Here is a 17,291-nt window from a genome sequence, read left to right as displayed (position 1 = left end):
GCCGGCTGGGGTGGAGCACTCTTCAGAGCCAAAGACCGGCCGCTCCGGGGCGCGTGCCCTCGCTCGCCCTCACCCCCGCCTTGCCGGTCCAGCAGGAGAGTCGGCGTGGTGCGTCCGTCCACTTCGAAGTTGGAGGGCGGCGCCCGGGACCCTGGGTGGGAGCGTGTTGGCGCCGCGCGCGCGAGGCGGGGCGGGAGGCGGTGGTGGGAGGCGCCGGCGGAGGAGCCCCGCTCGCGGAGCTCCAGCGCGAGGGGAGAGGGCACGCCGCGTCTGGTGCAGGCAGAGCGCCCTGGGACGCCGACAGTCGGCGTGCGCACCCCGCCAATGGCACGCCCCCCGAGCCCACGACCGCTGCTGCCTGCGCTCCTGCTGATGCTGCTGCCACTGCTGCTCCGAGCGGGTGAGTGTCGTCTGTGCGTCCGCGGAGCCCACTCCGGCTGGGGCGGGGGCTGGGGTGGTGGTGAGTGGTGGTGGTGACCGTGTAGGTGGGGTCCCGGCACCAGTGCCCAGGGAGGTCTCAGGCCCCGCACTGCTCCCTGGTAAGGGGCGTCCGTCTGTCCGAGCCGGGGGAACTGGAGGAGGAAGCCCAGGGTGTCAGGAAGGGCCTGGGTTCCACGCCTAGTCCAGTGACTGAACTTGTAGCTTGAGTGCCAGCCATGACCAGGGCACCCAAGCATCTCTTCGCTCCTGGTTCCCCCTCTTCCCCCTTTTGAGGTGCGTCTATACAGTCACAGAACAGCCAGCAGCCGGGCCACTACCACTACAGCATCTCTAGGAGGCGGGGAGAGTCAGAAGCAGGACTGCCTTTTGCTCCACGTGGGCTTCACCTGTTCCACCCCATATAAGGACTGCGGAAGTGGATACTAGGTACAGGTGAAGCTGGAGAAGTTTTTGTTAGGACTGACTTGTCATTGGGAACTCCCTGGCCGTCCAGTGGTTAGCACTCTGCACTTTCACGGAAAAAACAAACAAACACAACTGACGTCACAAATTAAGGTTGAAAACTGCTTCCCAGAACTTGCCAACATCATTATTTGGTTGTGTGAATATTGGTGAGAATATTGCTCACCATCAACAAACCCCCTCTTCAGGATATACTTTATTATTATTTTAATTGGAGCAGAAAACTCACTAGTGGGCAAGATGGCCTTTCCGTGCAAGCTGCCCAGCACAGTGCCTTGCTGTGTTATAAATCCACAATAGGTGTTTTGTGGAATACATAGTTCAAGGCCGGGTTTTAGAACTATGCCATTCCCCCAAGGAGCATGCATGTGGCCTTTGGGAGTGGGATGGGTGCATGGAATCTCATTGTGGGGCTCCTGTCCAGAGCCTGCCTGGAGGGAATCGTGAGTCAGAGACCACATATCTACACATGACCTCAGTCCACAAAGTAGGACTGCAGAAGTGCAATCTTGGCTGAGAGACAGATATGGAAGGAAGGAAGGAAAGTATTGGTCTGTCCAGACTGACTTCATTAGTAAATCAGAGCAGCAAGACATCACCGATCTGATTGGACTGCCCAGGAAATTTCACTAACCCTAACAGTATGGCTGTATGTCAGGATCAGGGGTAAACTTTAAATACCTTCCTCATGACCAATTTAGTGGAACAAGTTACCACCTGTTAATGATGAAACTTAACATGACCGCCACCTTCTTTTGTTGAGCTGCAATGCCCTTAAATCTACTACTACTCAGACCTGGTGAACTATCAGCTTAGAAATGAGAGAGGTTTACTTTTGAAAATTGTTACGACTCAATGTTTAGTCCAGTTAAAGCAATGAGACTTGGACCTGCTACGCTTCTTTCAGCAAGCACTTTCTGGGTACCTACCAGAAGTAACATCTTAAACATTCAGCATTTCTCAAACTGTTTAAATCCATGTCCCTTTCTGATAAAGATAAAACTCTGTCTTCCTTAAATAAATTTTGAAATTTCAGAATTTTTTTAATGATACAAATGAACTTACAGAACAGAAACAGACTCATAGACTTAGAGAACGAACTTATGGTTAGCAGGTGGGAAGGGTTGGAGGGAGGAATAGTTAGGGAGTTTGGGATTGACATGTGCACACTGCTATATTTAAAATGGATAACCAACAAGGACCTACTGTATAGCACAGGGAACTCTGCTCAATATTATTTAACAGCCTAAATAGGAAAAGAATTTGAAAAAGAATAGATACATGTATATGTATAACTGAATCACTTTGCTGTGCACCTGAAACTAACACATTGTTAATCAACTATACTCCAATATAAAATAAAAAATTTAGGCTTCCCTGGTGGCACAGTGGTTAAGAATCCGCCTGCCAATGCAGGGCACACGGGTTCGAGCCCTGGGCCGGGAAGATCCCACATGCCATGGAGCAACTAAGCCCGTGTGCCACAACTACTGAGCCTGCACTCTAGAGCCCGCGAGCCACAACTACTGAGCCCACGTGCCACAACTACTGAAGCCCGCGCGCCTAGAGCCCGTGCTCTGCAACAGGAGAAGCCACCGCAATGAGAAGCCCGCGCACCGCAACAAAGAGTAGCCCCCGCTCGCCACAACTAGAGAAAGCCCACACACAGCAACAAAGACCCAACGCAGCCAAAAATAAATAAATAAAATAAATAAATTTATTTAAAAAAATAAAAATAAAAAAATAAAAAAAAATTAAAAATTTAATAAAAAAACTAGTTGCATTAAAAAAAGTTTTTTTGTTCATCTTCCACATATGAAATTGTCAAATATGCTTTTTTTTATGTGATTTTTTTTAACATCTTCATTGGAGTATAATTGCTTTACAATGGTGTGTTAGTTTCTGTTTTATAACAAAGTGCATCAGTTATACATATACAGATGTCCCCATATCTCTTTCCTCTTGTGTCTCCCTCCCTCCCACCCTCCCTATCCCACCCCTCTAGGTGGTCACAAAGCACCGAGCTGATCTCCCTGTGCTATGCGGCTGCTTCCCACTAGCTATCTATTTTACGTTTGGTAGTGTATATATATCCATGCCACTCTCTCACTTTGTCCCAGCTTACCCATCTCCCTCCCCGTATCCTCAAGTCCATTCTCTAGTAGTTCTGTAAATATGCTTTTTTGAACCTCACATTCCCTTTGGAAATTCTGATACACCCCCAAAAGGGGCCCATCCTCTCTCTTCCCCATCCCGTGCACTGAGAAACTCTGGTTTAATCCAACCCCCTTTTTAAAAATCAAAATTAATACCAAAAATCCATTATGAACAAAATACCAAATTTTTAAATTAAAAGAGTAATAATGCCATGCTGAGGCATATTGGAACCTGAAGCAAAAGGAAAAATCAGTACTACTGATCCTGTCTTTTTTTACACATTGGATATGGCACCAATTCTCAAACTTTAGGTTACATCATTCTCTCCAGTAAACTTACTAAAATTCAGATTCCCAGGCTTTATCACCAGAGGTTCTGATTTGGTAGTTCGTGCTAGGGCTCAGAAATCTGCATTTTAATAAGTAATCTAATTGATTATTATGTGATTGGAAGAGAAGGTTGGACTACCTAAACTCAGAGGCCCCTCCTAATTTTGGGACTCTTTGATTATAAGTAAAGAGAAGGGGCCCAGAGAAGTTATCAGGGTGGCTCACAAAATGTCTCTGTTATGTGGTCATTTTTTAAATATTAGTAGGAGCTTACAAAGAACAAGCCCTGTTCTAGGCACTGGCAACAGAGTAGTGACAAGATAGACGTGGAAGTCTAGCCGGGGAGATAATAAAAAATGAAGTAAAAAAATATCAAGTGGTGATAAGTGCTATGCAGAGAATTGGAACAACAGTATGTTAGAGTAGCTGGGGGGCTATTTTACATTGGTTGGTTGGGGATGGCCTTTGTGAGATGACACTGAATGACCGGAAGGGCCCAGCCATGTGAAGATCAGGTGGAAGAGCATTCAAAACAGAAAGAAGGCCAGTGCAGATGGAGGGAAGTGGGAGAGGAAGAGAGAGCTAGGAGGTAAGATTAGAGAGGTAGGCAGGGACCAGGTCTTTACAAGGCTTTGTAAACCAAGGCACATAAACTAAATCTTAACCTAAGTTCAATGGAAGCTGTTGGAGGGATTTAAGCAGAGAAATGAGATCATCTGATTTGCAGTTTTTAAGAGATGATCCCATATAATGCTAGTCAGTATTAGAATTATGTTATATTCACACAATGGATTGCTATACAGCAGTGAAAATAAGCTATTTACAACTATACTTATCAGTGTGGGTGAATTTCAGAAACGTAATATTGAGCAAAAGAAGCCAAAACACCAAAAGCACACGTTGTATGATTGAAAAACAGGCAAAACAAATTGCTAATGTTAGACATCAGGATATTGTATTATATTTGCTTCGTTGGGAAGATGGTGACTGGCAGATGGCTTCTGGGGTGCTGGTAATGTTCTGGTTCTTTACCTGGGGAATCTGGTTACACAGGTGTATATAATTTGAAATTAAACTATATACTTTTGATTTATGTATTTTTCTATATGTTATACTTTAATTAATTTATTACCAAACATGATATACAAATGGCTAACAAACACATGAAAATATGCTCAATATCATTAGTTATTAGAGAAATGCAAGTGAAAACCACAGTGAGATACTACCTCACACCCACAAGGATGGCTATAAAAACAGAGCAAAAAACAGAAAACACAAGTTGGCAAGTATGTAGAGCAATTGGAACCACCCTCATGCATTGCTAGTAGGAATGTAAAATGGGGCAGCCACTGTGGAAAACAATTTGGTGGTTCATCAAAAAGTTAAACATAGAATTACGTATGACCCAGTAATTCCACTCCTGCGTATACACCCAAGAGAAATGAATACAGGTATTCAAGCAAATACTTGTACATGATTCTTCACTTAACACTGTTCACAATAACCAAAAGGTGGAAACAACCCAAATGTACATCAACTAATGTTTAGGTAAACAAAATATGGTATATCCATACAATTAAATATTATTCATAAGAAAGAATGAAATATTGATATATGCCACAATGTGGATGAGCCTTGAAAACAGCATGTTAGGTGAAAGAAGCTAGATACAAAAGAGTATATATTTTATGGTTCTATTTACATGAAATACTAGAATAGGTAAATGTGTAGAGACAGAAAGCAGACTAGTGGTTGCCAGATACTAGGGGAAAGGGATACTAGGGAAATGGAAAGTGACAGTTTAATGGGTATGGGCTTCCTATTAGGGTGATGAAAATGAATCGAATTAGAAGTGATGCTTGTATAGCATGGTGAATGTACTAAATGCCATTTAACTGTACCCTTTAAGATAATTAATTTTATGTTGCATGAATTTTTTTCTTTCTCTTTTTCTTTTTAAAGTAAAGTTTATACCTTTTGACTACCTTCATCCAGTTCTCCCTCCCCACCCTCTGCCTCTGGTAACTGCAAATCTGATTTATTTTCCTATGAGTTTGTTTTTGAAGTATAATTGACCTACAGTACTATGTTCCTGGTGTACAACATAGTGATTTGCTATTTCTATACATTTCAGAATGATCGCCAGGCATGAATTTTACCCCAATAAAAATGTTTTCCAACCTAAAAAAGTTCTTAAAAAAGATGAATGCAACAACAAAAAGAAAGGTAATTATGTGAAGTGAAGGATGTATTAATTTTAACACATCTTATTGTTAACACATCTAATCTTATTGTGGTAACATTTTACAATATATACATAAATCATCATGTTGTATACCTAAAGCTTAAACAATGTCGTATGTCAATTATATCTCCATAAAGCTGGAAAGCAAAAAAAGATGGCTGAATGGTATGGTAGAATGAATTTGGAAGGTGGAATCACTGAGACCAATAAGGACTCTCAACTAGTTCAGACAAGAGTTGATGGTGGCTTGAGCTAAGGAGGTGGTGATAGATGTGGAGAGAAGTGGACAGATTCCAGATATGTAGTGGAGTTGACAGGACTTAATGGATTGAACATAGAATGTGAAGGAAAGAGAAGAATTCAGAATGACTCCTAGATGTTCTGCCTTGAAAAACTGGGGGATGATGGTGTGCTATTACCACTTGATAGGGACCCTAAGTCCTAGGGTGCAGGGCCTTTCTCCAGAGCTGAACTATAACCAACCTTGATATTCCTGAGTGAGTGACAGAATCTATAAAAGCCCCCCACCCCAACCCCAACCAGTTCCCACTGTAAGGTATTTTTAAGTGACTTTTTTTTTTTTTTTTTTGCCGCGCTGCGCGGCTTGTAGGATCTTCATTCCCTGACCACGGATCAAACCTGGGCCCCGGCAGTGAAAGTGCCGAGTCCTAACCACTGGACCGCCAGAGAATTCCCCTTAAGTGACTTTTAATGGAAGACTCAGAGTTGTTGCTAACTGTCATTTAGCACTCCCATGCACATTCTCAACTCTCTGGTTATGATGCTAGCCCTGTCCATGGCATAGCTCTGCTCAGGGCCCTCTTCCCAGTGCCTGGCTGGGCCATCAGGCTCAGCTTCAAATAATGTCCCCCTCCCCCTCCCAGGAGGCTGAGCAGCTTGTCTTCATCAAACCCCCACCTCTTCTTGAGCCTGATCTCTTCTGTCCAGATTGTGACAGCTGCAGACCCTCTACTCCTACTGGACTTCTTTCTCCCCGCTAAAGGCCTTTGTGCCACCCCAAGACTTTCCGGCTAAAGATTTCATCCAGAATCCCCCCACCCTACCTTATGACTAGGTTCTCCCAGACAGCTACTCTGACCTTATGTGAGCCTCATTTGGTCTCTCTCCCTCCATAGGGGACCACCTCCCCACAGAAGGCCGGCTCATGAACAGCTGTATCCAGGCCAGGAGGAAGTGCCAGGCCGATCCCACTTGCAATGCTACCTACCACTACTTGAATTCCTGTGCCTCTAGTATAAGCACCTCATCACCTGCAGAGGAGCCTTCGGTCCCTGAGGACTGCATGGAGGCAGCACAGCAGCTCAGGAATAGCTCTCTGATGAGCTGCACATGCCATCGGCGCATGAAGAACCAAGCTACCTGCCTGGACATCTACTGGACCGTTCACCCTGCCCGTAGCCTTGGTGAGGCCCCTATCCTAGAGTGGGCTAAGCTAGGGAAGATGGCTCTTGGGAGTTGTTTTTTAATCCTGCTGGATATGGGCCACATGGTAGATTCTGACAGGGATGATAATGAAGCTCTGCATTTGATGTCAGTAAAAAATGGAAGGAGGAATTGGCAGTATGCTTTTGGGCCCCACAGTACTGCCCTCCCTTCTCACTACTTCCCCCTTTTTTTTAATCTGGAAACATGTAGCTGCCTCTTGGAAGGTCTCTGAACCAGGCTAAGGCCCAACATGGGGAGCTCCTGGAACAGACGGATATGGAGAGGAAATGGAGGGAAATGGTCTTAACTCATAAACAGGCTGCAAATACAACATAATCCATAGGTTCAGAGAGACTGGGAGGCAGTGTCCTGGTCCAGCCTTTAACAGAGAGGATATTCATTAACCAGACGAGATGGTAAAAGACGGAAGGCACTGGAAGAGCCAAAGAGAGGAACTTCCTCTGACTTTCGAGATCCCTTTCTGTATCAGTCAGCTTTTACTAGACTATGCTGCAGCAACACAACAGGGTCTTGTAAAACAAAGGTTAAGTTCTTGCTCATGTTCTGTCTTGGCTGTGTTATGTGTCCTCTTCATTCTGGGATCCAGTACAGCCTCTACCTGGGATGTTCCCTTCTCATGGCAGAGGGAAATGAGCAATGGCAGAACCATTTGATGCCTTTAAAAGCTTCTGCTCAGATGTTACATAAAATACTTCTGCTCACATTCCATTGACAAAGCAAATCACGTGGTCAAACCTGACATCAGTGGGAAGGGGAAGTATACTCTTCCCACAGGGGACACTGAAAATCACATGGCAATAAATGAAGATGTATAGTCTTACAGGGAGGACAAAAATAATTGTAAACAATAATGCAATCTACCATAGTCCACCAGTTGGTCATTCATTTCCCTCCCTTTCACAAGCAAAATATACCTACTCACTTTCTAAGGAAGGTGCCTAAGAATTCCATCTAAGCAGGACATCAGGCTCCAAGTCTAGGATCTTGTGATAATTTCTATATCAGGTCTGGATGTGGTTTCTCTTAATCTAGAAACCTATGCACTAAAAAGTCATCTGCTGGGCTTCCCTGGTGGCGCAATGGTTAAGAATCCACCTGCCAATGCAGGGGACAGGGGTTCGAGCCCTGGTCCGGGAAGATCCCACATGCCGCAGAGCAGCTAAGCCCCTGCACCACAACTACTGAGCCTACACTCTAGAGCCCGCGTGCCACAACTACTGAAGCCCGCACGCCTAGAGTCCATGCTCTGCAACAAGAGAAGCCACGACAATGAGAAGCCCGTGCACCTCAATGAAGGGTAGCCCCGCTCGCTGCAACTAGAGAAAGCCTGCGCACAGCAATGAAGACCCAACACAGCCAAAAATACAGATAAATAGATAAATTTAAAAAAAAAAAGTCATCTGCTTCCCATCTATACTCAATATATAGTAATGGAATGGGGACAGGAGAAGCACAACAAACTCTCTCAGAAAGAGGAGTAATGGGAAGCACACAGCAGACGTTGATTCACAGCAGTTCTGAAGTCCTGCCACACAATTGTTGCAAGGGCCGTCTTCTCTGGGAGTAGGGATTGCTCTTTAATAAGGCCCTGCTTTTGCTCATTGGGGAGCAAAAAGCCCAGGAGTTTCCCAGCCCCCTGGGATGTCCTTCGTTTTCCATTATTTTCTTGGGCTACATCTGGAAAGGGCATTGGAGACTATGACCTCCTTAGGGACTGAGTAGCATTCTCCACTTGCTTCCTACCTGAGGAATGTTGGAGCATCTTAAGTCTCAAATAGAGTCTCTTTTAATCCAGGCTGGTGGCTCTTAGCAGTACAACTCTCTCAAAACATAATTGCGTTTTATGTCTGATTTCTGTCACCTCATGTGCCAGTAGCCTTTCCTATAATCCCTTTCAAGACATACATCTCTTTTGAGACCTAATTAGAGGTACCTTGCCCTTATCAAGCTTCTGTGGGAGAGCCACTATCTTAGTCTTTTTTCCCTGAGAACATTTGTCCAACAGGCAGGATTTATTGGATATTGTCTTAACAGAGAGATCTCCACAAAGGGCATGATAGCCACAAACTTGAATTGGTCTTTGCCCCAAGGCTGAGTTGTAATCGACCTTATTACTCAATGAATTTTTCAATTTTACCTTTTACCATTTGAATATGAGAAGGAGTTGCATTTCTTAATTTTGCAGGTCCTAGAATTTCTGTATTCTTTCTTTTCTGTTTCCTCTCTGTGTGTAAACTGGTCAGTTCTCTGAGCTTATATCTTTCTCGTAGTACCATGCCAAGTGTGGCTATCAGCAATCAAGACATATTAGTAATCTTCAGCTTCTCAGCTTCTTCCCCTTAAAGCACAAGCTCACTCAGTACATCATCTTCCTTCCAAGTTACTGCAGGCAACGATTTTACCAAATGCTTTGCCACTGCATAATGAGGGCTGCCATCTTCCCAGCCCCCAGTAACAGCTTATTCACCACCCACTACCTAGTCCCAAAGCCAATACCATGTATTTTAGATCTTTTTTTGTTACTTCAGCACTCCATTTCTAGATACCAATTACATTTTTTAACATCTTTATTGGAGTATAATTGCTTTACAATGTTATGTTAGTTTCTGCTGTATAACAAAGTGAATCAGCTATATGTATACATATATCCCCTCCCTCTTGTGTCTCCCTCCCACCCTCCCTGTCCCAACCCTCTAGGTGGTCACAAAGCACTGAGCTGATCTCCCTGTGCTATGCAGCTGCTTCCCACTAGCTAGCTATTTTACATTTGGTAGTGTATATATGTCAATGCTACTCTCTCACTGCATCACAGATTACCCTTCCTCCTCCCCGTGTCCTCAAGTCCACTCTCTATGTCTGCGTCTTTATTCCTGTCCTGCCCCTAGGTGCATCAGAACCATTTTATATTTTTAGATTCCATTATATGACCAATTATGTTTTTAATAAGAATTTGCTACATTATGCAACCAACCCCAAATCTCTGGCTTTCACCAACAAAAATATATCTTTTGTTCATGTTACACATCTGCTGTGGGCTTCCATGAGTTGGCTTTGGAGGACAATTTTGTTATTTATTTATTTATTTATTTATTTATTTATTTATTTATTTATTTATTTATTTATTTATTTTTGGCTGTGTTGGGTCTTCGTTGCGGTGCGCGGGCTTCTCATTGCGCTGGCTTCTCTTGTTGCACAGCACGGGCTCTAGGCATGTGGGCTTCAGTAGTTGTGGCTCGCGGGCTCTAGAGCACGGGCTCTAGAACGCAGGCTCAGTAGTTGTGGCGCACGGGCTTAGTTGCTCCACGGCATGTGGGATCTTCCTGGACCAGGGATCGAACCCGTGTCCCCTGCATTGGCAGGCGGATTCTTAACCACTGCGCCACCAGGGAAGTCCCATGAGTTGGTTTTGTCTTTGCTCCACCTGTCTTCTTCATTTGAGGATCCAGGATGGTAGATGGAAAAGAGCCAAGCAGGATCACATGATAGTTCTTGAAACTTAGAGGTGATTTTGCCTCTTTAGCTCACAATCCGCAGGCCAAAGCAAGTCACATGGCCAAGCCTTACAGTAGCGTGGGAAAGTACAGTCCTCTCATGGGGACCTAAAAGTCACAAGGCAACAGGTGAGGTTGTATAATCCTCCCACAGCAAGCAATTGGAAACAAACTCTCCTTGTTCCCTGATTTCCACTCCTCATCCTAATCACTTCTCTTTTAGAACTTCCACTGAGACTTCTCCCTGAATCCTCTTGTCTCCCCCTCTTTTCCCTTGGGAGCTCCCAGGTCTTTACAAGCATCCAAACCATCCTTTCCTGTTTGCTTGATATCATCTATATCCCTTCCCTCCTAAAGACATATTCACAAAGGCCTATTGGGTGACATCCCTGCAAGCTCACCTCTGTCTTCAACATTTATTGAGCACCTACCATGCGTATGAGCTATGCAGTGATCTTGTTTTTTTAATTGAAGTATAGTTGGTTAACAATGTTGTGTATGCAGTGATTTTATAAGACCTAGTGATTTTATAAGGTCTTAAGGAGCCCACAGCCCGATGGGGTGTTTGAAAGAGATGTGTTTCCTTTCAGATCATTTCTCTCCCTTCTCTGCTTTTCTCAGTCAGGTTCAGTTCCAGACCTAGTCTCATTTGCATCACCTCAGCATGCAATGCATCTCCATAGCCAAGTGGTCAGGCCTGGAACAGAGTCCACCACTGCCCCTTCTCCAATAGCAAGAGAAAACAAGACAGAGTCCCCTTGCCTGCTTATGTGCCTACAGGCAATATTTGTAGTAGTTAGGAGCAGAGACTGTGAAGTCAGGTAATCCAGGTTTCAAATCCCGGCTCCATTTACTAGCTCATGTGAACTTGAGCAAGTGCATTAATCTCTCTTATCCTCAGTTTCCCTTTACCTACCCAAAGACTTCTATGAAGACTAAGTGAAATTGTATGTATATATATATATATTTTTTTTTCCACTTGCACCATAGTGCCCAGTACACAGTGTGCTCAACAAACAGTAGCTTTATTATTCTTATCATTAAACCCAGTTTGTTTGTCAAGCCTAGCCTATACCTTTATGGCCCTGTTCTTTTTCTCTCCTCTGCCCAGCGTGCAGCTATTTAGGTAGAGACTGTGCCTTTTCTTTTTCTCCAGCAGCCTCAATCCCTCCTGCTCCCACCCCCAGCCCCATCCTCAGGATTCTGGTGCTCCCCATCTTGTCTCTAGGTGACTATGAGCTGGATGTCTCTCCCTATGAAGACACAGTGACCAGAAAACCCTGGAAAATGAATCTCAGCAAACTGAACATGCTCAAACCAGGTGTGGAAGGCAAGCTGGGGCTGGGATATGGGAGGGCCTGGACCCTGAGGGAAGGGTGGCTGGTGGAGAACACAAGCTGGGAGAATGAAGGGGGAGAGTTCTAGCCTGCCAGGTAGCTAAAGAAGCACTCTCAGGGTGAGAGTCTGAGCTATGCCGCATGATCTAGTCTCACAAGTCAACACAGAGCAATAGTTATTAGGGAGGTATTCCAAGAGAGCCCATTAGAGCTCCCTGGTTGCAAAAGGTGGATCTCTACAAAGGGTTTGGTGGGAGTGGCAGCAGTCCCAGAAAAAAAAGTGCTGAAATGGAGTATTTACTCTAATTTGAGGCAGCCAGGAAAGTAGCTTTTTGTCCCTGAAGACTAGGAAATTGCTTGTTCTCAACCATTCTAATGGGATGGGTGAGGTGTTGGGCAGGGAAAATGGTGAGAGAGAGCGTGACTCCTCAGGGGTGACTCAGGGTGGGGATCCATCTGTCTGGCAAGGACTATGATGCATGTCTTCCAGGAAAGTGAGGCTGTTGTATTAATTGGAAAGGAACACACACATGCACTCTCTTTTTGAGAAAGATGTGAGCTTTATTGTACAGTCAGTACTGTATTAGAATTTTGAGAGAAAAGCATAGAGATTTATGTATTACAAACTCTAGGTTACGGGGAATCTGGGAATAACCTATTCCAGTTACTCCATTGTTCTGACTGCTGGAATATTCTGTTAATAGAAATATCACCATAATTTCCCAAGACTCAGAGTATGGGGGGTTTTATGCATGCATCAATCAATGAAAGATGGGCAGAATAGACAGTTGCAGAACCAAAATCCTAAATAGAATTTGGTTGCATCTGCTGTGGACAATCCAGAAAGTACTTTTCTGCACCAGGAGGATTGCAGGATCCTAGTTCCCCCACCAGGGGTGGAACGCTTCAGAAGTGAAAGTGGGGAGCCCTAACCACTGAACTGCCAGGGAATTCCCCAGAAAGTACTTTAGAATGTTGTAGGGCCTCTTGGTTACAGTTTCCACCATGGGATCTCACTCATTGCATAGGATTGAGGAAAGGGTTTGGTTAGATGTATATGGCTTTTTTTTTTTTTAAACCTAGGCAAGCAGAGGAGCAGGATGGGAGAGGCTCATGAATACCAGATACTGTTTGTGGGTAGAGGGAAAGGCCTTATTCGGGGCAGTCCTCCCTGATAGGTGTGTCTTCCCACTACCGTCCTTGTGAAATCAGAGGGTTGCCGGGATTCCTGGGGAGGCTGGGCTGCAGGTCTGCAGAGAGGACCGCTGACTTGGTGCCCCTCTCCCCCCAGACTCGGACCTCTGCCTCAAGTTCGCCATGCTGTGCACTCTTAATGACAAGTGTGACCGGCTGCGCAAGGCATACGGGGAGGCGTGCTCTGGGTCCCGCTGCCAGCGCCACACTTGCCAAAGGCAGCTGCGCTCCTTCTTCGAGAAGGCGTCGGAGCCCCACGCTCAGGGCCTGCTGCTGTGTCCGTGCGCGCCCACCGACCAGGGTTGCGGGCAGCGCCGGCGCAACACCATCGCCCCCAGCTGCTCACTGCCATCGGAGGCCCCCAACTGCCTGGAGCTGTGGCACATATGCGTGTCCGACCCGCTGTGCAGGTGCCGGGTGCTGGGTGCGGGCGGATGGGGTGGACCCCACTCCTTCCGCGCCTCCTTCCTGGGCAGGGCTGGGTCTGAACCACCCTCCCTGCCGCAAGGCACCGTGAACCGACCTTACCATGTAGTTACCCTGGATACTTTCTGAAACTCTTTTCTAAAAAAAAATAAAATATAATAAAATAAAATTATATAGAAAGAGTGTAAAACCTTTAGGAAATATAAAACAGTGTTAAAATAGCACTCAAAACCCATCACCTGGAGGTAATCTACCATAATTTGGGGAGCATTTCTTAACAGTCTTTTTTCTCTCCAGGTAAACAAAATCAGACACCAACCTTGTTTTGCAACCTGGTTCTACTACTTACTTCTCTGTAACCTTGGGCAAGTTACTTTACCTCTCTGAGTCCCACTTCCTCTTCTGTAAGATATTACATGGAGCTCTCAAAAATCATAATACTTAACACTTACTGAGTACTTAGCTTACTATGGGCCAAGTACTACTTTAAGTACTTAACATCTATTAATTTATCTAAGCTTCACAAGAACCCTATAAGATAGTTGCTATTATTACTTTTTTTAAAAAAATTATTTATTTATTTTTGGCTGCATTGGGTCTTTGTTGCTGCACGTGGACTTTCTCTAGTTGCGGCGAGTGGGGGCTACTCTTTGTTGCATTGTGCGGGCTTCTCGTTGTGCTGGCTTCTCTTGTTGCGGAGCATGGGCTCGAAGCACAGGCTTCAGTAGTTGTGGCACGTGGGCTTCAATAGCTGTGGCTTGCGGGCTCTAGAGCGCAGGCTCAGTAGTTGTGGCACACGGGCTTAGTTGCTCCGCGGCATGTGGGATCTTCCCAGACCAGGGCTCGAACCCGTGTCACCTGCATTGGCAGGCAGATTCTTAACCACTGTGCCACCGGGGAAGCCCTATTACTATTTTTTTATCATCCTCAGTTTACAGATGAAGAAACCACAGCAGAGAAAGGTTAAATAACTTGCTCAAATTCACCTAGGTAGTAAGTCAGGTTTGTTAATGAGGTTTGGATTTCCTTCATAGGAAGTCTGGCCTAGAGCCTGTGCTCCTAAAGGCTCTGTTATGCTGCCTGTTATTATGCTGGGAGCTATGGGTTGGCCAAAAAGTTCGTTTGGGTTTTTATGTAAAAATCCCGAACGAACTTTTTGGCCAACCCAATATTACTATTACTGTTACATAACAAGTGCTGGGCTAGATGACTAAGATACTCTCCCTTCCTTCAAGGAGTTTGCAGCTGAGTGGGGATGACAGATAAGTAAACCACCAATCTAACACAAGGCAAAATGTAAGGAAAAGTGCACAAATATACACACAAAAATATACTCATAATTCCATCCCCTGAAGATAACCAGCTTTACCTATTGTAGTATGAGTGTTAAAAATAATAATATCTGACATTTACTGAACACTCACTGTATACCAGGCACTGTGTTAAATGCTATACATGTATTCTCTTACTTCATCCTCACAAAAATCCACAAGGTAGTGTTATTTTCATCTCTATTTACTGTCAAGGAAATTGAGGCTAAAGAAACTGCCTGAGATCTCATAATTAGGGATTGTGGAGCCCAAATTCAAACTGATATGCTGTGGAGGCTGGGGTGATGGTGCATTTAATTGTGACAGGAGCAGGCTTCACTGAGGAGGAAGCCATGGGCCAGGCTCTGAAAAAGGCAGAGGCAGATTTGGCATGAAGATGGACATCTCAACTAAAGGGGCAGCAAGGTGACACTGTGGCAAGGTGAAGGCTGCAGGCCAGACCATCAACAGGGACTCTTAAAATTTCCCTTCTTCCAGATCGCGCCTGGCGGATTTTCAGACCCACTGCCATCCCATGGACATCCTAGGGACCTGTGCAACAGAGCAGTCCAAATGTCTGCGAGCATACATGGGGCTGATTGGTGAGGCTGGGGGGCATGTTTAGGAAACCTACAGGTTGGCCAGCCTGGGGGGGTGAAAATGCTCTGGAGACTGAACCCCCATGGAGTGGTCCTGAGACAGGTGGGAGAGGATGGGAGCTGAAGGTAGGGTTGGCTTAGGCACTGACAATCCTCTTTTCACCCCATAGGGACTGCCATGACTCCCAACTTTGTCAGCAATGTCAATGCCAGTGTTGCCTTAAGCTGCACCTGCCGAGGCAGTGGCAATCTGCAGGAGGAGTGTGAGCGGCTGGAAGAGTCCTTCTCCCGAAACCCCTGCCTCAGTGAGTGCTCTCCACCTGCTCCCAGCCCCCATGGCTGGCTCAGCTTGACCTAGGGAGAGGGAAAGGGTCAGCTCTGTGGACCACTGGTTCCATCCATCTCCTGCAGACAGAGCAGCCCCCTCCTCAGCACAGGCTTACATCTCCCCAGCCTGGGCCTTTCTGCCTTCTCCCATTCTCTGAGTGACCCACCCCCATCCCCAGCCAAGCTGCCTCTTCACTTGCCTGGGCCCTAGGGACACTCTTCAGCTCAAGCAATAGCAAGCAGAATGAGATAATATCCCTTTCCCAGCTGCCACCCACCCACCCTTGTATATCCCAGGGTCCCTGAGACATACCCTTTCCTTCTTTGGGAGCCTGAGAGATCTCCAGCATCTGCCTGCTTTCAGTCTTCCTTCTCTCCTCTCCTCAGTGGAGGCCATTGCAGCTAAGATGCATTTTCACAGCCAACTCTTCTCCCAGGACTGGACAGCCTCTACCTTTTCCCCGATGGAACGCCAGGTAGGGCCTCCTCTGTTACACCCCTCCTACCTTTACTGGACCAGCTGGGGGAAACCCAGACAAGGCAGGCAAGAGGTTGGATGGGGGCGTTGAACTCCTTGTGGTCATGAATCCTTTAGACCTCTAGCGGACACCTCAGGGGAGGAGGACAGGCCTTGACTGAGGCTAAGGTGGTGAAAAGGGTGGAGCTGACTCCATTTTATTTTTTCCACAGAACAAAAACCCTGCTCTGAGGCCACAGCCCTGGGTGCCCTCTCTTTTCTCCTTTACACTTACCTTGATTCTGCTCCTGAGCCTCTGGTAGCTGGACTTCCCTGGGGGCTCTCTTCCCCTCTACCACACCCAGCTGACCTGCAGCCTGCAAGGGGTGAGGAAAGGACAGCATCAGGAAGGAGGTTCGGTACACAGCATGGCAACCCTGACCCCACCCAACACCTCCAGTCGACTCCAGATTAGGCCACAGTAGAAGCTGACTAGCCTAGTTCTCATTCTCTTCACTTCTTTTTTTGTTTTGTTTTGTTTTGTTGTTGTTGTTTTTGGCCATGCCGCTTGGCTTTTGGGATCTTAGTTCCCCGACCAGGGATTGAACTGGGCCCTTGGCAGTGAAAGCTCGGAGTCCTAACCACTGGACCGCCAGAGTCATTCCCTTCACTTCTGACTCAGGCTGCCCCTCCTTAGGACTTTAGCCATATCTTCTGGTGGTGTCCAGCTCTACCAGGCTCTCTCCTTACTCCTTTCTTCTGCCCACCGGGATCATCCAGGCTCTAACAAATCAGTCACGCTTTCTTGCATTCTCCAGGTAGGCAGGGCTGGGTGTTCTGAAGCAACCTAGAAGGACATTCCTCATGGTGAGGAAAGCTGGAGCAAGACTCTTGGCCCCTTGTCTCCTCCTCTGAATGGGGGATGGGAACCTACTGCCTGCCCAGGGATCCTACAGAACATTTGAGCCTCAGGAGCTGGAGCATATGGGCCTTGCTTTCTTCCTGCTACTGTCCCAAAGTCCCCTTAGCCTCTTGGATCATGATTA

The 17,291-nt window shown here is 46.0% G+C and overlaps 1 protein-coding gene across 1 annotated transcript; it reads left to right on the top strand.

The window, feature by feature from the left end:
- The first annotated feature begins 235 nt into the window (after positions 1-235).
- On the top strand, positions 236-17,264 carry GFRA3 (GDNF family receptor alpha 3). Its single transcript, XM_068534485.1, has 8 exons — positions 236-400; positions 6,774-7,061; positions 11,824-11,916; positions 13,224-13,536; positions 15,361-15,464; positions 15,632-15,766; positions 16,176-16,264; positions 16,479-17,264. Exons 1-8 carry the CDS (start codon positions 325-327, stop codon positions 16,566-16,568), a joined length of 1,188 nt encoding a protein of 395 aa, XP_068390586.1. The 5' UTR covers positions 236-324; the 3' UTR covers positions 16,569-17,264.
- The last annotated feature ends 27 nt before the right edge of the window (positions 17,265-17,291 follow it).

Source organism: Eschrichtius robustus, chromosome 2 (assembly GCF_028021215.1).
Source record: "Eschrichtius robustus isolate mEscRob2 chromosome 2, mEscRob2.pri, whole genome shotgun sequence".
Classification (NCBI taxonomy): domain Eukaryota; kingdom Metazoa; phylum Chordata; class Mammalia; order Artiodactyla; family Eschrichtiidae; genus Eschrichtius; species Eschrichtius robustus.
Note: the sequence above shows the minus strand (reverse complement) of the source record. Positions and strands in the feature narration are given on the sequence as shown.

Bases quoted from the DNA above. Each gene is read 5' to 3' on its own strand.
- GFRA3 (XM_068534485.1), top strand. From the start codon at position 325: ATGGCACGCCCCCCGAGCCCACGACCGCTGCTGCCTGCGCTCCTGCTG. The intron at 7,062-11,823 runs GTGAGGCCCCTA...TCTTGTCTCTAG, and splicing joins TCACCCTGCCCGTAGCCTTG to GTGACTATGAGCTGGATGTC. The intron at 15,767-16,175 runs GTGAGTGCTCTC...TCCTCTCCTCAG, and splicing joins CTCCCGAAACCCCTGCCTCA to TGGAGGCCATTGCAGCTAAG.